Genomic DNA, 21,417 nt, shown 5'->3' with positions numbered 1-21,417 from the left:
AGTTTGGACTGCTCTTTCTGCCACACCATTCTTTGATGGATACTACAGGGCTCTTCTTGGAGCTCTGACGAAAGGTCATTAGACTCAAAATGTTAGCGTGTGCTCTCTGACCTGCTGTGATCGCCAGCATTTGTTGTTTTCAGTAGATTCTAGCCTCTGCAATAATTTGCTCATATACAGTATGGAGCTGTTCTTCTATATGGAATGCCATTTAACTTTGGGAAAGACTAATTCCCTGCTGATAAATGATGGCCCGTTTCCTGTGACTAAAATGTCTGGAGCCTGTGTATTGCAAAACACGCTCACAGCTTTTCCATCATCATCCCCATGTTTGACAAATGAACTCTATGCATGTCCAGCCACTTTGAGCGAATGTTCACATCATTAAGAATATATAGCCCATGAAATGACCTGCACAGTCGACGTTTAACCGAGTCCAAGGTTCACCTGGCCATTCCCACAAACACGAGGAAGCTGCTGAAGGTAATGTCTGTCCATATTGGCACTCTGGGTACTGCTCCACCTACGCGGCTATGTCTGTTTCCAATCCTGGCCACCAGTCATAACTTCTCACCAACATCTCCATTTTGGAGACTCTTGGATGTTGCTGGTGCAGTTCAACCAGTATCTGGGTGGCAACATTTGCTCAGGCCAATCACTCTTGCTCCCCAAAATAATACGCCATCCTCTACTGTGATCTGGTTTCTCCGGGTCCAAAAAGCTTTCAATTCTGGTTATGACGGCCCTTTGGGTTCCCCCATTACCACCAGCTGTCTCAGTTTTATCAGGGTTGGATCGTTTTGTGTGCAAAGTCTGATATTGTCAGCTTTGATTGGACGGATGTCCGGGAAATTTAAAACCATTATGGACTCTTCCAGTTGTGGTACCACCAGTGGTGTATCTGCCAGGGGGAGGCGGCTCAATGCATCTACATTAGCTGGTTGGCCTCTTGGATGGTGTTCCAATGTGTAGTCAAACACCATTAGTAAGAGACCACTGCTGAATTCAGTATTCCAATGTGTAGTCAAACACAGTTAGTATTAGAGCCCACTGCTGAATTCGGCCTGAAACTATGGGCAGCACTGCCTTGTCCGCTTGAAGTAGATCCAATAGGGGTTTATGGTCCGTTATTACTACAAATTTGCCCTTAAAGGCTGTGGTGGAACTTCCTGACTTCAGCCAAGCCTTCCTTCTCTATTTGGGTATATTACGCTCTGCATTAGCCAAACTCCTGGATGCATATGCTACTGACTGTCCCTCTCCGTTGGGCCACCTACCCTGATGCTGTACAGGGAGGCATTGCCCTGCCAATGCCAAGTCTCGCTTGGGATTATTGTGTGTCAACACCTCACTATTTGATTTGATTCATTGTTGTCACATGTAAGTACAGGAAGGGTTTTGTTTTGTGAGCAGTGCAAGTAGACCATAACAAACAAGGACATGCAGATCATAGGGTGCTTGGACAGAGCGAGGCATACAAGGTTATGGCTGCACAGGAGGTGCACACAAGGTTAGCATCACATTTGAAATTAGAGAGTCCGTTCAACAGGGAAGAAGCTGTTCTTGAACCCGTTGGAACAGGTGTGCAGGATTCTGTATCTTCTGCCTGATGGAAGAGTTGGAAGAGTGTATAACCAGAGTGGGAGGGGTTTCTGATGATGTTGGCAGCCATTCCATGGCAACAAGTAGTATAGATGGAGTCCATGTCTGGAAGGTTGGCTTCTGTGATGGTCTGGGCTGTAGTTTCTTAGGGTCCTGGGCAGAACAGTTGCCATATCAGGGCATGATGCACCCAGATAGAATGCTGTCTGTGGTGTACCTTAAAAATTGGCAAGGGTCCTCATGGACATGCCGAATTTCCTTAGCCTCCTGAGGAAGAGGAGGCATTGTTGTGGCTTCTTGACTGTCGCTGTATGCAGGAAGTCTAGGATATATTGTTGGTGATCGTCACTCTCAGAAACTTGACGCTCTCAACCCTCACCACCCCAGCTACATTGAGTGGGGCATCTTCTCCTCCTCCTTTCTTCCTGAAGCCAAATGATTAATTTTTTCTTTCGCTGAAATTGAGAGAGAGATCATCATTGCACTATGACACCAAGCCCTCTGTCCCCTTCCTGTGTTCTGACTCATCTTGGTTTGATATCCAGCCTACAACATATTGTCATAGCGATCATATGAAATTTGGCCACACAGTCACGGGTGAAAGTGAGGACTGCAGATGCTGGAGATCAGAGTAGAGTGTGTGGAGCTGGAAAAGCACAGGTCAGGCAGCATCCGAGGAGCAGGCGAATTGACATTTCAGGTATAAGCCCTTCATCAGGAATGATGTCATGGGTGTACAAGAGGAAGCTGAGTATGCATCCTTGAGGGGCACCAGTGTTGAGGATTACCTTAGAGGATAAGAGCTGTTTCTTCTCTTCCCTGAAAGCTACGGCTTGGTTATGTGACCATTTCCAAATCTGACCCCTCCTTTTTTTAAAAAAAAGTTGATGAACAGGTGTCAGGACGGAGGCCAGGTTATGTATGAACTTTCTGTAATAATTGACCAGCCCAAGCAAAGACCTACGCTCAGACTGTGCACCTTTGATTGCCCTCACTTTATCTTCCAATGGTTGTAATGCAGACTTGTCAACTCTTTAGCCAAGTAGGTCACTTGAAACACAAATTTTCCCCTCCAAAGCATATACCCTGCCTGGGAGATTTGTCTAAGGACTATGTCCAAGATCTCCAAGTGCTCATCATTGGTCTCCTTTGATAGTCCCTAGACCTTCCTGAAAAACGTCTGAGTGTTAAATGAGGACTTCGCTCAGGCAGCCATTTTCTTATCGAAAAATGTTGAGCCAATCAAGGTGAATCTTTCTCAATCAATTTCGGTCCCATCAAGTTTGGGCTCGAGCCTTTTACAACAAATCGGTGGAACTGAGCCAACTGTTTCTCATAAGCGACCAGAACTGAAATTGTATCCTTAATTCAAAAAGGTTCCTTGATATAGGTGCTCAGTCTAGCTGAGGTCTTGTGCAAACTTAAGGGTTGAAATTCAGAGTGAAGTATGTTAAAAACTGGTCGTATGATCACTGAAATAGCCGCACCAATATCAACCTCCATTAGAACGAGGTGATCATTTAACCAGACATTTATTTTGATTGGTTCGGATTTGAATGTTGCTAAGCTATTGGACGTTCCAATCCAGACATAAGTGGACTTTCCAGGGTGTGCCCTCTTCCGGATACTGGCCTCTGGGTTCTCTTAATGAAAATGTGTTGCTGGAAAAGCACAGCAGGTCAGGCAGCATCCAAGGAGCAGGAGAATCGACGTTTCGGGCATAAGCCATAAAGAATCTGAGTTCTCTTACTCAATTAAGGTCCAGTGGGACTCTTTTCAGACTCGAGTCCAATACCAGCAGCAGCTACAATAGCTTACCAGCTCAAAACCTAAGAAAATGTTAATCATTTGACCGAACCTTGGCTTTGTTTTGGGGTTTTACTGCAGGCTGACTGAGCGTCCCTCCGTTCAGGATGTGACTGAGTGAGACTATGCAATTGCCTTCACTCCAGTGGTTTCCCCAAAGCTCAGTCGATCTGGTGAGGGGGTCCAGTTCCATCAGAATACCCTGCAACTCACATGCTCCACTTGCTGCACTTTCCAATGATAAAGCCAGTTGAAACGTCTGAGTGAAGTCCAGTTGGGCTTCAGCTAGTAGGTACTTTTCCAAGATTACACCATTAATTCCACATACCAAATAGTCCCTCAGCATCTCATTAAGGATTAAACCAAAGTCACATGCCTTTGCCAATCGTCTTAACCTGGTCAAAAGTCCCAATATGGATTCCCCTGGTTATTGAATTGCAGAGTAAAACCTGATGGAATCTCAGAATTAGAGGCAGCTTGGGGGTCACAATATTCCTTTGTAAAATCCCTCAACTCTTGAAAGGTTTTAGTGTCTGGTGCTGTGGGTCCACAAGCTGTCGGAAGAATTACTCATTGCTTTTCATCTGCTCTGGTGTCATTTTCCCAGAAAAAGTTAAAAATCACACAACACCAGGTTATAGAGTCATAGAGATGTACAGCACAGAAACAGACCCTTCGGTCCAACCCGTCCATGCCGCCCAGATATCCCAACCCAATCTAGTCCCACCTGCCAGCACCCAGCCCATATCCCTTCAAACCCTTCCTATTCATATACCCATCCAGGTACCTTTTAAATGTTGCAATTGTACCAGCCCCCACCACTTCCTCTGACAGCTCATTCCATACTCGTACCACCCTCTGAGTGGAGAAGTTGCCCCTTAATTCTCTTTTATATCTTTCCCCTCTCACCCTAAACCTATGCCGTCTAGTTCTGGACTCCCCCACCCCAGGGAAAAGACTTTGCCTATTTATCCTATCCATGCTCCTCATGATTTTATAAACCTAGATAAGGTCATCCCTTAGCCTCCGACACTCCAGGGAAAACAGCCCCAGCCTGTTCAGCCTCTCCCTATAGCTCAAATCCTCCAAACCTGGCTACACCCGTGTAAATCTTTTCTGAACCCGTTCAAGTTTCACAACATGTTTTCCGACAGGAAGGAGACAAGAATTGCATTCAGTATTCCAACAGTGGCCTAACCAATGTCCTGTACAGCCACAACATGACCTCCCAATTCTTGTACTCAATACTCTGACCAATAAAAGAAAGTATACCAAACACCTTCTTCAATATCCTATCTACCTGCGACTCCACTTTCAAGGAGCTATGAACCTGCACTCCAAGGTCTCTTTGATCAGCAACACTCCCTCGGATTTAACCATTAAGTGTATAAGTCCTGCTAAGATTTGATTTCCCAAAATGCAGAACCTCGCATTTATCTTAATTGAACTCCACCTGCCACTTCTCAGCCCATTGGCCCATCTGGTCCAGATCCTGTTGTAACCTCTTTGCTGTCCACTACCCCTCCAATTTTGGTGTCATCTGCAAATTTACTAATTATACCTCTTATGCTCACATCCAAATCATTTATGTAAATGACAAAAAGTAGAGGACCCAGCACTGATCCTTGTGGCACTCCACTGGTCACAGGCCTCCAGTCTGAAAAACAACCCTCCACCACCACCCTTTGTAAACAAATGGCTGGTTCTCCCTTTCTTCCGTGAGATCTAACCTTGCTAATCAGTCTCCCATGGGGAACCTTACTGAAGTCCATATAGATCACATCTACCGTTCTGCCCTCATCAATCTTCTTTGTTACTTCTTCAAAAAACTCAATCAAGTTTGTGAGACATAATTCCCCACGCACAAAGCCATGTTGACTATCCCGAATCAGTCCTTGCCTTTCCAAATACATGTACATCTTGTCCCTCAGGATTCCCTCCAACAACTTGCCCACCACCGACGTCAGGCTCACTGGTCTATAGTTCCCTGGCTTGTCCTTAACACCTTGCTTAGACAGTGGCACCATGTTAGCCAACCTCCAGTCTTTCGGCACCTCACCTGTGACTATCGATGTTACAAATATCTCAGCAAGAGGCCCAGCAATCATTTCTCTAGCCTCCCACAGAGTTCTAGGGTACACCTGATCAGGTCCTGGGGATTTATCCACCTTTAACCATTTCAAGACATTCAGCACTTCCTACTCTGTAATATGGACATTTTGCAAGGTATCACCATCTATTTCCTAACAGGATATGTCTTCCATATCCTTTTCCACAGTAAATACTGATGAAAAATGCACGTTTAGTGTCTGCCCCACCTCCTGCGGCTCCACACAAGTGCCACTTTGCTGATGTTTGAGGAGCCCTATTCTCTCCCTAGTTACTCTTTTGTCCTTAATGTGTTTGTAAAAACCCTTTGGATTTTCCTTAATTCTATTTGCCAAAGCTATCTCATGTCCCCTTTTTGCCCTCATGATTTCCATCTTAAGTATATTCCTACTGCCTTTATACCCTAGGAATTCACTTGATCTAGCTTGTCTGTTCCTTACATACGTTTCCTTCTTTTTCTTAACCAAACCCTCAATCTATTTAGTCATCCAGCATTCCCTACACCTACCAGCCTTTCCTTTCACCCTGACAGGAATATACTTTCTCTGGATTCTCATTATCTCATTATCCAATTTCCAGCTGTCCTTTTACCTGCGCACATCTGCCCCCAGTCAGATTTTGAAAGTTCTTGCCTAACACCATCAAAATTGGCCTTTCTCCAATTTAGAACTTCAACCTTTAGATCTGGTCTATTCTTTTCCATCACTATTTTAAGTATTTATAGTCCAACAGGTTTGATTGAAAACACTAGCTTTGGGAGCACTGCTCCTTCATCAACCACCTGATGAAGAGCGACACTCCAAAATCTAGACACTCAAAATCTGGTGGTGTGTGATCTTTAACTTTGTACACCCCAGTCCAACACTGGCAACTCCATATCATGACCAGAAAAATAACACATTCTTTCCACATACCGGGCCCAGTTTTCAATGGCAGGATCGAATGAGTCAAGCATGATGCCAGAAATGCTGACCCCAACGCAACGACTGTTGACAGTGAATTTCTTCAGGAGTGTGCTTTTTTCTCATCGCCACCGAAATATTTGCACAGAGGCTGACATCCCATCACCGAGTCACCCTGTATTTACCGATGGAGAGTTATTAACACTGATCCAGCTCCCTCAGAGCTAGTTCTCAGAGTGAACAGAACCCCTGACACTCCTGTTTATATTTTTCAGCCAGGGCTCCCTAATTGCCCCAGTCCAAATCAGGGAACTCATTTTCTGAGGTCCATCTGGCTGACATCATGACAATCACGACACTATGATTTTTCTTAAAATATTTAAGAAAACACATATTTAAGTTGTGTCTGAAAAATGTTGACACATTCAACCTTGTACTGTCCTTGGGTGCTCTTCTGAAACTGGGCAATCTCTGATCCTCCAGCTTTCACTGGAAGCTACTGACTGGCCTTAATTAGAGACACAAACTGTCTCAATGCTAATTAAGGGGTCACCTCACTTGAAAATTATAACTTTAATTAATTTCCCAGGGAGTATGTTTCTGACAACTCATATTCCTGTTGCTGTCGAGAAAATTCAGCATCTCTCTCCTCCGTTTGGCATGCCGCACTTCCCCCCCCCCAACCCTATCACATTTGAAAGAGCTGCCAAGAAGAAGAAAACTACAATGCCTTCACAGTAAATCTGGCAAACAAAGTGGTCACTGTCTCTGGCAGCACTCTTCATATGGCTGTCTGTGATGATCCTGTTAATGTTCCTGCCTTGTATAAAGAAATAACTTTTGGCACTTTTTTTGTCAGTCCAGACAGCTGGCCAGCCTATTAATAAAGTATGTTGTGAAGTGTAGACAGTACAGCATTGAAAACATGGTAGCCAATTCTCAGAGCTAGATTTTATAAACTGCAATGTTATGATCCATGTAGAGACCTACAAAAAGGAAAGGTACCCTCACTGTACCAATGGAAGTAATGCCGCTGGACAAGATTTCACTTATGAAAACTTTCACTGCAATAAACAAACTAAAATCAATATTTTTCAATTACTAATGAACAGATGAAGTGTACTTTAAAAAAGGATACATATAATTCTAAATAGTTTATATAACAAGGTACACTTGACATAGTTACAAGCATTCACTGTTTTCTGTATGAATTTAACATCATCGGTATTCTCTATATTTTTCCAAACTGGTTTTAATTTTGTTGAATTTTTCATTTTCCATGGAACCATTCCAGCTTAAGTTGCATTAATCAACAAAATGTTCCATCTAAACTCCCATGTAATGGCTACCAACAAGATGCACATCTAATGAACAGTCTCTCATTGGATCATGACAGTCCTTATGGAACAGAATCTCAAGAGACTCACTTCTATGAGCCCTTTGATTGGTTTGGTGTGCTTAGGCACTCCTTCAACATTTATAATAATCTTTATAAAGACTGAAACTTGAAAAAAATTATTTCAAAATTCCATGTAATAGGTGAATGCATGTCAAAAGGGATCATGCCTTAAGGCCTTTAATGTCACAAAGATGAAAAACATCAGTTTTAAATCAGGTAACAAACACAATCCTCCTTTTCTTTTGCACAATTAAAACAAAACTTCACCAGATAAACTCTACATTGTCCACTAAAGAAATATGAAAATGTTTCCAGAGTCTATCCAAGGTAGACTTACTGTTTTCTTCTTTTGTATTTCCTTTTCAGCCTGGAAACTCAATGTCAGAACTGTCACAGAGCATAGAAACAGGCCCTTCAGCCTACCATGTCTATGCTGACCAACAAACTCCAACTACATCAATTGCATTTTACCTACCCTTAGCCCACAGCCTACTATGCCCTAGCATTTTAAGCATTCATCCACATATTTTAAGACGTTGTAAGCGAACTACCACAACCACCTTCTCAGGCAGCACATTCCATATTTCTACAATCGTCTAGATGAAAATATTCCCTCATTTCCACTCTAAACCACCTCCTCCGCATATCAAAATTAAGCTGTCTGGTCTTAGACATGCCTGCTATGGGGAAGACATTCTCCCGATCTACTTTGTCGAGACCTCTCATAATTTTAAATACCTCAATCAGATGCCTCCTCAGCTTCCTAGGTTCCACAGCAAACAAACCCAAACTCTCTTCATATTTGAGGCTTTTCATTCGTGGCACCATCCTGGTAAATCTCCTCTGCACCGTCTCCAGTTCAATCACATCCTCCCAACAGTAAGGCAACCAGTTCTTGATTCTAGTCAATAGGCTTCTACCCTGTTTAAGATCTTGACATCATTTCTCATGTAAGATGCCAGAAATTATCACAATTTTTCAGCTTGGCCTCAGCAATTGATTCATAAAACTTTAGTTTAATCTTTTTTATACTACGTGCCTTTATTGATAAAGCTCTGACTTCTATATTTTTCTTCAACAGGTTTATGAACTTGACAGAACTGTTTTATTCCTGAAAGCCAATTAGTGAAGGATATAACTGGAATCAATATTTTCACAGTTATGTTTATTTACAGAAGTACATCTTACAAGCATAGGATTCCAGTCCAAGATGGCAGTAGGGTAGAATGCTCCAGCTGGAACCGTTCTTTTGTTGCTTTCTTTCCATCTTCCAACTGTCTACTTACTCGGAGAGGAATGGAGGAAGTGATTCCTGGATCAGAGGTTGGTACAGGAGGCAAGGCCCAGAGCAGAGTCACGGACCGGAGGGAGTAGCGGGGAGGGGAGTCCCTGCCCAGACGGCGTAGTGGGGAGGGCGTCCCAGCCGGAGGGCGTGGCGGGGAAGGCGTCGGGGGGAAGGGGAGCCCCTTACAGACTGGAGGTGAGGCCTCGAGTTTTGAAGCCCAGTGCGGTCTGGAGGCTCAGTCCTGGCATGGACGAGGGCGAAAGGACTGTCAATAGAGTACTTTCTTTTCCCCTCTATGTTGTACTTTTATTTATTACTCTTTCAATTCTGTACCAATTACTTAACTACCTGTACCTAGGTATCTTGTACCTCAGATGACACAATAAGCGGTGATATTGCAAACTTTTCACTGCACACATTCAAGTCTGTGACAACGAAGCTAACTCTAACCTCTGTACCTAATGACCAAAGTTCAGTATTTACCTACCTATCAGCAGGGACTCAAGTCAATCACCAGTTAATGCCCACCATCTGCATATTGTTAAATATAATTAATATGCAACTGACAATGGCATATTCAAAGTTCTGTGCATGCACCCCATAAGCCTCTTTAATTCCAAACTCTTTAACATTGTACTGTTTATTTGATATCATCTCTGCTCATTCTTGCTCAGACGAAGGGGACTATTTATTTTGTCTTGTCACGTTTTTCATTGAAGTAACTTCATTCATTTTCCTTGTATTCCAAGGTTGCCTTTTCAACTTCTTATTTTTGTTACCTTTCTTACTATTGGTGCAGGACGTCTTGCTGTTGATTGCAATGGTATGAAAGAGAATGAGTACAAAAAGAGAACAAACCAACCTGAAAGTGTGATGTCCGTTCCAATAACTTGCTCTTCAGCAACATCCAGTGAGCTGTCATTAATCATTCCATTAGTTTCCTCATCACAAGCAAGACCAGAATAGTCTTGCAGCAGGTTTGCATTGGGTACTTGCTCCACAATGACAGCAGGGAAAATACAAGAACCACCAAGCTGCAGGGAAGAAAATTACAAATGAGTTGTATGGTTAGAAGTTTAAATCCATCCTTATAATTATGGAAAAGACTGTAGGAATGCACAGGCTGCCTAAAAATAGTTCCAATAAAAATTGCTCATAGTGGGTTGGCAGGGTCAGCCAGTGTAACACAATCCTACCAATACTATAGCTCCAGTAAGAGGTCATTTGTCCTCGGATTTATGGTTCTGCTGTCTCCACAATAGAAAATCCAGGCACCAAAGATCCCTTCTACTAAAAAGTTAAACAGTTACAGTCTGAAATATAGTGCACACTCGAAACACTGTGCTGTAATACGAGTCACTGTTACCACGTGAACATCAATGTCAAATGACTATATCTATGAAGCCAACTGTTAAGATAAGAAACGTTCCTACTTTAGAGCCAATGGGGACTCAACCACCCATTCAGTCTTAGTTAAGAGGTCAGAAATATATTCCTGTTTCAGAACCATTCCTTCTCCTTATGTATCATATTAGGTCTTAAAACAAATTGCTTTCTAACTTGTAAGGCTGAACTGAAGAGTCATTTTTTAAACCTTTTGCAGTGGAAATAAATAATTATGCTCCTCTGTAAAAATGTTTTAGTCTATTGCACTCACACTCTAAATTTGATAACTAACTAACATCTCATCTCTGTAATGAAATCAACATCTATTTAAGAATATGTGTACACAGTAATAAAATGTCAAAGAGGAGACATATCCTGAAGTCAGAGATAAAATTCAGACTAAAGTTCCATTTAATGAATGGTCAGAAAAATAGACAACAATACTTTGGGAGAAATAAGATTTCAGGAGAGGGGGCAGGTGCACTTCAGCTTCTCTTGTTTATGGTTTGAAACAAGAGAGCTTAATGAAGTTGTTTCAACTGTGGCACATGTCAGAAGGGAGAGCATTTATTTCCCACTCCAGAGATTTGAGTGCCAAGTCTAGGCTTACATTCCTTGATACTAGACTGGAGTGTCAGCCCAGATTACATCTTCAACTTGCTGCATCAAAAGGTTGTTATAACATTGGAATTGCTGTGTTTTGGATGAGGTCTAAACCAGGATTCCATCTCAACGGGATACAACAGATCCTATGAACACTCCAGCTGACATCACTGAACAGATATTCGGGTCATTATCTGACTCTTGTTTCTGGGAGTTTCCTGTCCACGAATTGGTGAATGTTACACAGACAATTAAAGCTTAAAAGTAATTCTGTGGCTGTAAAACATTTGAGGCATCTTGGAGATTATGAAAGGGCCAATATAAATGCAATAAAAATGAAAAAAGGCTGGAAAAACTCAACATTTGCAGCGAGAAACAGAGGAAGTGTTTCAGGTCAATAACCTTTCATCAGGACTGCAAGTCTTTGATTTAGAAAATTGTCCCAACAACATTGTCATGTCAACTGTTTGTGTTCAGTAAAAGAAATACTGCTGACTTGGCATTCTGTTTGTGGCCATTGCTTTCACATTGCTTACTACCAACTTGGTACTAAAATTGCCAGAAATCATGGCATACAAAGTTTTTTTTTCTAAACAATGCACAAACTATAATACTTCCACAAGAACACCAATACAACCTGAATGCACACTCACTTGAACAAAGGCTTCTGCAATACATCAACAAAGGATATTTGTATTCATTAAAAACTCTTTAAAATTGAAGTTCAAGAACATTCCCAGTTCCGTCATTCCAATAGTGACATCAAAAATGGGTATATTCGCAGGAAGAATGTGATTCTTCATCAAATTTTGTTTGGATGACAAAAATATCATCTCCCAAATCGTACTTTACTTTCTAAAATCTATATTTTACTCTGTGTTTGGAAGAGTTTTCCAAAAAGCTGCTGTTTAAAAAATATATTGTAGTTACCTGTGACTATACAAATACAAACATTATGTGGACTTACCGGTGTTGAATTGGGATGGACAAGGTCAGAAGTCACACAACACCAGGTTATAATCCAATGGGTTTATTTGAAATCACAAGATTTCGGAGTGCTATTCCTTAATCAGATGGAGTGCTGACTTGTGATTTCAAATAAGCCCGTTGGACTATAACTAGTGTCATATGACTTTTGACCAAATGCAAAAATGATGACTACAAAAACAAAGACAAATTTAAAAACAAATTTAAGGAAAAATAATACCGGTTGAAGAGATTTGACGTTAACATTGCTAAACATACTCTTCATAGCTTACTGAAGATGAATAAAGAATAATTTAGAACACCAAACTATTACAATACTACAAGTGTCAGCAAATGAAGTCGCCTTTGAAACACTGAAAATCTCCCCCCCCCCCCCCACCCCAAGAACAGCGGTCAACTTATATACATGGTATAAAATGAAACGTCAGAATGACGGTGGGTGAAAAGTCACCTACATCTAATGTTAAAAAAATGGGCATAGCTTAATCCATGTAATATTACCTCTAATACCTGGATTGATTCTTAACATTCAGTTATAATGTAGCGCAAAAGCTGCATTAGTGAGGCTGCCTTCTCCTGTATGTTTAGCATATCAAGGCTGACAAAGGGTCCAGTTGTAAGCTTGGTATATCCAAAAACATGACTTTGGGGCCAGAGAAATCTTAGATGTGGCAATTTAAAATCAATACCCATAAGAAATGTATAATACAGTGCCTTTATAACAGTTAATTTCTCCATTAGCTTACAAATAAAGCTGTCAAGATTCATTTCAATTCTTTGAAAGTTCAGTTGTGCCCAAAAACTACTGCAGGGATTGCAATGTACAATTATTGTCCATCTGTTCAAAGCATTCCAAGCAGAACACAAATTTTGTACTGCCTGCTCATTTATATTATATCTCTATGTAGCACAGTGTTAAGCACAACACTGAGTGACTGCATACCTGCCACCACTTACAGCTAGTGTGCACCACTTAAATCAGCTTGTACCTGGTCAAGTTTGCATGGAGCAACCACTGGAAGTAGCTGGGGATGATTCACTTACAAAAGAGTACAAACAGCACCTCAAAGCAAATTCTGATACAGCACAGAAGGGGGAAAAACAGGATGTGTTAGGTCATCTTATCAGAAGGCTCTCCAGCAATAAGTACAAGAGAACAGAAAGCCATGGAGATTAACACTAACCGTATCACCTGAAGGACCTTTTTGAATGCATTATCAACAGAAGGTCAATAACTTAATCAGTCATCACGTTCAGCGAATAAGTCTTCAAATGGCATTATCTTACAATTAAGCCATTGGTTTCACACACTGTTTGACGATCTTGACCAATCATAACCCCTTATTTAACACTCATTGCTTTTGTGGGAAATGAGAGATGGGCAGTTAGTCACATTGGTAATGCTCACTTCCCACGAAAACAAATCTTATCCAGTTGGCACTGTTTCTAGCCTCATGCATGAACACAGTCAGTTATTTGACCATCACAGCGAGACCACCCAAACAAGTTGCACACCACTCAATGACACATTCCAGCTCTTTCACAGGACCATGGGGCACATAACCAGAGGTAGTATGAGTGGCTTACTGGTGGGAAATGAGCTTGCCAGCATGCCTTCACTCTCCAATAGAAGACAGCGTAGTCACCACAATTAGTGAAGCCATTGCTGATGTTAGCATTGGAAGTTTGATGTGTTACGTCCCTGCCCAACCCAACTTCCTACATTCCACTTTCCTCTCATCCCAAAGTTGTTGATGATGTAACAATGCAAATTATGTCAGCACGCAACTCTTATTTGCACCAGCCTGTCACACTTTGTTCACCATCAGCCTCCCCTTGGCATTTCTCCTTTCAGTTATCAAAAATCTCCCATCGGGTCAGGTGGTGATGCAGCAGAGTGAACACCAAGAGGACACTGTCACTCCATTTCACACTTTGCAGTAATCAGCTCACCTACAGACATTCCACATACTTCACAATTTGGTGCAGAAACAGAATCCAAATGTGCAGATATCAGTACCCCCCGAACAAAGCAGGAGGAAAGGATGGGTTTCCTCCCATAATCCAAAGATGTGCAGGTTATGTGAATTGGCCATGCTAAATTGCCCATAGTGTTTAGGGATGTGTAGATTAGGTGCATTATGCAGGGGTACATGTAGAGTAACAGGGTAGGGGAATGGGTTTGGGTGGGATACTCTTGTTGGGCTGAAGGGCATGTTTCCACACTGTAGGGATTCTATGGATTCCGGTGAATATGTCAGCTCCCTAGAGAGTGAGGCTATCTGTGATGTTAGATGCAGAGGACTGAGATGGGGATGTAGTGGTATGGTGTTCAGAAGAATGTTGATGAGCACGCACACACAGAAATATTTGACGTGTTGAACAAACAAAGCCCAAAAAATCGCAGATGCTGGAAATCAGAAATAAAGACAGAAGCAATTGCTGGGAAAACTCAGCAGATTTGGCAGTACCTGTGTAGAGAAAGCAAAGTTAACATTTCAGTTCCAGTGATCCTTCTTCAGAAACATTCAGAGTCAGATGTGAGACTTTTCTTTAAGAGGGGTCTAGAGTGGGGTACATAGAAATTGGAGTCTAATGAGATGCTTACAAACTGTCTGGCTGGATCCTTACTGTACCATGCTGCCACAATTGTTGAGATTTTCCAGTAATTGCTGTTTTTGTTTCAGATTTAGGGCAGCCCAGTGGCTCAGGTGGTGAGCACTGCTGCCTCACAGCACTAAGGACCTGGGTTCAATTCCAGCCTCGGGCAACTGTCTGTGTGGATTTTGCATATTCTCCCAGTGTCTGCGTGGGTTTCCTCCCACAGTCCAGAGATGTGCAGGTTAGGTGAACTGGCCATGCGAAATTGGCTGCAGTGCTCACGGATGTGTCGGTTTGGGGCATTAGTCAAGGATAAATACACGTGATAGGGTAGGGAATTGGGACTGGGTGGGTTATTCTCCAGAGGATCGATATGGACTTATTGGTCCGAAGGACCTGTGTCCACACTGTAGGGATACTAATTCTAATTTCCAGTAACTACAGTTCTCTCAGATGCTTTTCCTTACTTCCCATCCCTTCTTCATAATCCATTCCACCCCTTCTCCTTTTCCTAAGGTTATAACCAAATTTATCATGAAACTGCATGATGGCCAGGTTGTGGAGGATGTGACAGGTCAGCGTGAAGAGAGGCACATACTCCAGCGACTATAGGAGAATTCATTCAGAAAGACTGTAGCTTCAGCATTCTAGTCACATTCTAAACAACATTTCTCAGAACAACATGGCTCTCATTGTCTCAAAGCTAGAAGCAGAAGTAGACCAATTGGCTTTTTGAGTCGATCCTGCCATTCAATATGATCACGATTGAGGCTGTGTGTCAACACCATATTCTCGCTTTCTCTCCATATCCCTTGGTGCCTTTTATATCTAAAAATTTCTTAATTTCTTGAATGTATTCAGTGACTTGGCCTTCACAGCCTTCTGTGATGGAAAATTCCACAGGTTCATCATCTTCTGAGTGAATAAAGGATTCCTCTTCTCAGTCCTAAATGGCCTACCTCATATCCTGAGACTGTGACAGTTGGCTCTAGATTCCCTCTTTTTGGGAAAAAAATCCTTCCTGCATCTCGTCTGTCTAATCCTGTTTGAAACATAGAATATTCTATCAGCTCTCCTCTCGTTCTTCTAAACCTAAGACTCAGTCAAACTAAATCTCTTCTCAAAGCTGGGTTAGAAGGACTGGAGTAACCAGCCTTTTGAACCACTGCTGCACTCCTTCGATGGCAAGCAGAATCTTTCTTGCATCGGGAAGCCAAAACTGCACACAATACTCCAGATGTGTTCTGACCAAGGCTCTGTATAATTCCAGCAAGGAATCCCTACTGTAAACTCAAGTCCTCCTGCAATGAAGGTCAGTATACCATGTGCTTTCCTAATTACTTGCTGCACCTGTTTACATTCACTGACTGGGATACAAGGACATTCCTGATGAAGGGCTTATGCCCAAAACGTCGACTCTCCTATTCCTCGGATGCTGCCTGACTTGCTGTGCTTTTCCAGCGCCACTTGCTTCGACTCTGATCTCCAGCATCTGCAGTCCTCACTTTCTCCTGGTACACAATGACATCCGGGTCACATTGTAATCACCAGTTCAGTAATACTGTCTTGTTGTTTTCCCAGACCCTTAGTGTATAACTTCATATTTATCCACATTATACTTTATCTGTAAAAAAAGTCACACAACACCAGGTTACAGTCCAACAGGTTTATTTGGAAGCACTAACTTTCAAAGCATGCAAGCTGCTGCCTCCAAAAAACCTATTGGACTATAACCTGGTGATGTGTGATTTTTAACTTTGTCCACCCAAGTCCAACACTGGCTCCTCCAAATCATACTTCATCCACCATGTGGTTGCCCACCCTGAAACTGCCTCACAACCTCATTTAATTTTGTGTTGTCAGAAAATTTGGAAATGTTACCTTTGGTGCATCATGAACAGCTAGGGCCCAACAAGCAATCTCTGCAGTATATTATTAATTGCAAAAGCAGAAATTGCCGGAGAAATTCAGCAGGTTTGGCAGCATTTTTGGAGAGAAAGCAGAGTTAATGTTTCAGGTCCGGTGACCTTTTGTTCAGAACAATTTGTAGTGAGGAGAAGGTTGGTACTTATGCAGAAGATAGGGAGGGGCAGATAGGAGGAGATGAAGCTGAGAGAGTGAGAAACAGCCGGGCAAACAAAGGAATGGGTGAAGGTCAGCCAGGGAGAATCAGTGGCGGCTAATGGCGACCATTATTAGCTGAGAATGGGTTGTGTGTGGTAGCTGCCCATGTCAAGGCCTGGTGTGTGGGGTTGGGTTAAGGACATGGGAGAAGGTGCTCAGATCCTGAAGTTATTGAACTCGATATTGAGTCCAGAAGGTTGCAGGGTCCCCAAGTGGCAAATGAGGAAGCTGTTCTTCTTGCAGAAAGCTTTGCTGCAGCACTGTAACGTGCCTGAGACAGGAGATGTTGGCCAGGAAACAGGGTGAGGTGTTAAAGTGGCAGGCAACTGGAAGCTCAGGGTTATTTTTGCGGGCATTGCGGAGATGTTCTGAAGTGGTCACCCAGTCTACGCTTCATTTCCCCAGTGCAGAGGAGACCACATTGTGAGCAGCGAATGCAATAGCCTAGATTGTATGAAGTGCAGTAAAGTGCTGCTTCACCTGGAAGGTATGTTTGAGCCCTTTGGATTCTGAGGAGGGAGGAGGGAAATGGGCAAGTGTTGCACCTTTGGCAGTTGTAGGGGATGGTGGCATGGGGCTATTGAGGGGGTGTTGGGATGAAGGAGGAGTGGACCAGAGTGTCCCAAAAGGAATAAACACTACAGATATACAGGTATTTGTGGCTGGTGTTGGCATCCTTCTGGAGATGGCAGTAACAGTGGTTAATGCTCCATTAGATATGGATGTTTGTGGGGTGGAAAGTGAAAACTAGGGGGTCCCTATTGCTGTTATGGAAGGGAAAGAGGGGTGAGGGCTGAAGTGTGGGCCATGGAGAGGACATGAGGGCTCTGTCAACCATTGTGGGGAATCCTCAGTTGAGGAAGAAGGTGGACATTTCAGAGAGGGCATCACCAGAATACAGATGTGATAGATATGGAGGAACTGAGAGGATGGAACAGAGTCTTTACAGGAAGCAGAGTGAGGATGTATAGTCAAGGTAACTGTAGGAGTCAGGTTTGTAGTGGATAGTGGTGGCCAGCCTATCCCTAGAAATAGAAACGGAGATGTTGAGGAAGGGAAGGGAGGAGTCAAAAGACGGACCAGACAAAAGGTGAGAGCAGGGTGGAAATTGGAAGTGAAAATCAATAAACCTTTCCAATTACAGATGAGAGAGGGAAGCACCACTGATCACACCATCAATATACCAGACACAGAATTATGGGTGGGGGCCAGAAGAGCACTGGAACAAGGAATGTTGCATGTACTCCACAAAGAGACAAGCACAATGGGGACCGATGTTGGTACCCATGGCCAACCCTTTGACCTGAAGAAAGTGAGAGAAGTTAAAAGAGAAGTTGTTCAGAGGGAGGACAACTTGGACCAGGCGGAGGAGGGTAATGGTGGGTGGGGACTGCGTGACCCTGAACTGAGTTCTGAGGAAGGGTCACCCGAAATGTTAAGTCTGATTTCTCTTCACAGATGCTGCCAGACCTGCTGAGCTTTTCCAGCAATTTCTGTTTTTGGATTATGATTTACAGCATCCACAGTTCTTTCAGTTTACACTTATTCTCACATTCTGCTGCCTATCTGCCAACCAATTCTCATTCCATGTATGTATTACCCCCTATAGTGTGTGCTTTAATTGCACCCACTAGTTTCTTCTGGCACCAAGAAACACGGTCACCCCTTTGAGGTAGAAATCAACTGGGCTAAGTTACATACAGCACCTGCTCCAGCTGGGAAAGGTCCTAACACACAGAATTTCAAGGTCTTTCACCTGCACTGACGCTGTGCATCTGTATTTGAGGTGACAGAGTGCTTCCTTCCGAAAATGCAGGTCATGATGTATACAGTGCTCAGGTCTTAGAAGGAACTAACAGCAGTGTTCCCAAAAAACACACCTTCAGGCAAAGTCTTGTTCAGAGTTTTTTTTCTCTCTTCTCCTCCTCCTCCTCCTCCCTCTGCAAGCAACTTGGTCGCTTCTCTGCAGCCCACGTTCCATCTGCCTCTCAATCCAATTGCAACTGCGAATGTGCTGACAGAAAACAAGTACAACGCAAACAACCAGTCACAACTGGGACATGGTTCAGGTTCAGCATGACTCCCTCACCTTCACGATCTTTAAAGCAGTCAGCGCTACCACAAGCTCAAAACACAGCCAGTGGAGAATAATTCCTCACTAACCTGGGAGTTGTTCATGGGGAGTCCTCCCTGCTTTTTTTTTCAGAGCAGAAAAGTAGCTCTGTTGATATCTTTACACTCATGAACAGTAAGCCTGTCCAGTCAAGGTTGTCAGCTGAAAGCCTCAACTAAGGGTCTCCTGTGGGACAGTAGTAATGTCCCTATCCCTGGGATAGGAGGCCTTGGTTCAAGTCCCACCTGCTCCAGAAGTGAGTCATAACATGCCTGAACAGGTTGATTATAAATAGGTAAAGCCTCCACCAAGGGAACATTTAGGAAGATTAATTAAAGTATTTAGTCAGCTACTTTGGAATGGGTTTTGTAATGAAATGTCCTTTCCCCCCAGTATGTTTTAAACCAGCAAAAGTCTTCTCAGCAGATAGCATCTATGATAGCAGATCCAACTTTGTTTTAAAGAAAAGTTTACCAATATCAGCACTCCAAATATTAACTTAAAAATTTTACAATATAGTTAACTTGGTGCAGTCTATTGAGGACAAAGTTAGAAGATTATACCTTTTTAAAATTGTTCCTGAATATTTTATTGAAATAAACAATTCATAATTACGTATAGATCATGCTGTTATAGAACAAGAACAGTTATTACATGAATAGCCACTTTAAGTATATACGCAATGTTTAAAATCCACCTTAAAACAATAGTTATTTAATAAAACAGGTTCAAAGAAAGCTATATTCACAACCAAGTATAAATTTGTGTGTGTGTGAGTGAGTGAGTGAGTGAGTGAGTGAGTGAGTGAGTGAGTGAGTGAGTGAGTGAGTGAGAGAGAGATGTCCATTAAACCTTCTGATTTTTCCTTAGTCTTGCCCTTTTTTACAAACTTAATTTTATTAGTTTCTTAACAGGTATGCACAATTTGAATAAACGTGCCTTCATTGTCATTAAAAGGTGTTAATTAAGTTAATATGAATGAATCTTTTCACGAAATTGATCTCTTCCTATGCAGCTGCAGCATCAAGGTTCAAACAAAATGAATGAATCTCAGTGTTACACATGAACGTTATAATCTATCCACGCTGCATACTTTCAGCATGTGATCCTCAAGTAAATATGAACACCACCTCCCCCCCCCACCCCCCCCAAGATGACATTTGGTGCAAGCCACGATGGGAGGAAATGTCGAGCAAAGGACACTTACAGCACCAAAACAGTGAGTACTGCGGAGATCAATTTTACAATTATACTTTATGACATTTGTTGAATGGCTGGCTTTGGTATTCTTCCATTAACTTTAGGCAGCATGGTGGCTCAGTGATCAGCACTGCTACCTCATAATGCCAGGGACCCGGGTTCAATTCCAGCCTCGGGCGACTATCTGTGTGGAGTTTGCACATACTCCCCATGTCTGCATGGGTTTCCTCCGGGTATTCTGCTTTCCTCCCACAATCCAAAGATGTGCAGGTTAGATGAATTGGCCATGCTAAAATGCCTACAGTGTTCAGAGGTGAGTAGGTTAGGTGCATTAGTCAGGGGTAAATATAGGATAATAGGGTAATGGAATGGGTCTGCGCGAGTTATTCTTTGGAGGGTCGGTGTGGACTTGTTGAGCCGAAGGGCCTGTTTCCACACTGTAGGGATTCTATGATTCTAAATGGAACTCTCTCTCCCAGCAGCACTACTTAATGAAATCAACCCTTAGAAAAAGTGAACTGAAATAATCTTAAGATATTATAATAGAGCTATGAAATCTAAAATTTGCTTAACATTATTTTCCCTTCTCCAAATTGCAAGTTTCAAAGTACCCAGGAGGAAGTGAGGACTGCAGATACTGGAAATCAGAGCTGAAAAATGTGTTGCTGGAAAAGCGCAGCAGGTAAGGCAGCATCAAAGGAACAGGAGAATCGACATTTCGGGCATAAGCCCTCCTTCAGGATTCCTGAAGGGCTTATGTCCAAAACGTTGATTCTCGTGCTCCTTTGATGCTGCCTGACCTGTTGCTCTTTTCCAGCAACACATTTTTCAGCTCAAAAGTACCCAGCACCATATTAACCTTCATATCAAGATAAAACAAAAAAGTTCACATATTACAAGTAATGAATCCAATTAATTTTGATGTATCAAAGTTCATTCTATCTTTTGAGAATTTTTTCCACCAAGTGCATATACAACATCTTAGAGTAGCGATTTGACTAATATTATTTAACACCACAAACATATCCTTGTTGATCTCACTCACAGGGGTAGAAGGGCACCGCAACTTGACTTCGGAAAACCCCTTAGGCAGAGAAATTCCCCAGAACCATTTGAAAGATAACGGCCAGTTATGTGCAGAATATCTGTAATTACTTTCCTTACAGAAAAGAAGCTTCAAGGGCAATTAACTGAGGTGTTCAAACTTCTGAAGAGGTTTGGTGGAAAAGTGAAGGTTTGGGAGGGGATGTTGGTAATACTAACAGAGTCATAGAAATGTACAGCACGGAAACCGATCCTT

General features: G+C 42.5%; 1 protein-coding gene across 6 annotated transcripts in view; it reads right to left on the bottom strand.

Annotated features, from left to right (window-relative positions):
* Window positions 1-21,417, bottom strand: part of LOC140481647 (ETS-related transcription factor Elf-1-like) — a 145,597-nt gene that overhangs the window by 68,604 nt on the left and 55,576 nt on the right. For all 6 annotated transcript variants that reach the window (XM_072578166.1, XM_072578168.1, XM_072578170.1 and 3 more), the window contains exon 3: window positions 9,966-10,137. In XM_072578166.1, the coding sequence (XP_072434267.1) occupies window positions 9,966-10,137 (172 nt within the window). The remainder of the gene's footprint in view (window positions 1-9,965; window positions 10,138-21,417) is intronic.

This window comes from Chiloscyllium punctatum, chromosome 9 (assembly GCF_047496795.1).
Source record: "Chiloscyllium punctatum isolate Juve2018m chromosome 9, sChiPun1.3, whole genome shotgun sequence".
NCBI classification, from domain to species: Eukaryota; Metazoa; Chordata; class Chondrichthyes; order Orectolobiformes; family Hemiscylliidae; genus Chiloscyllium; species Chiloscyllium punctatum.
The sequence above is the reverse complement of the archived record's forward strand: the minus strand, read 5'-3'. Positions and strand labels throughout refer to the sequence as shown.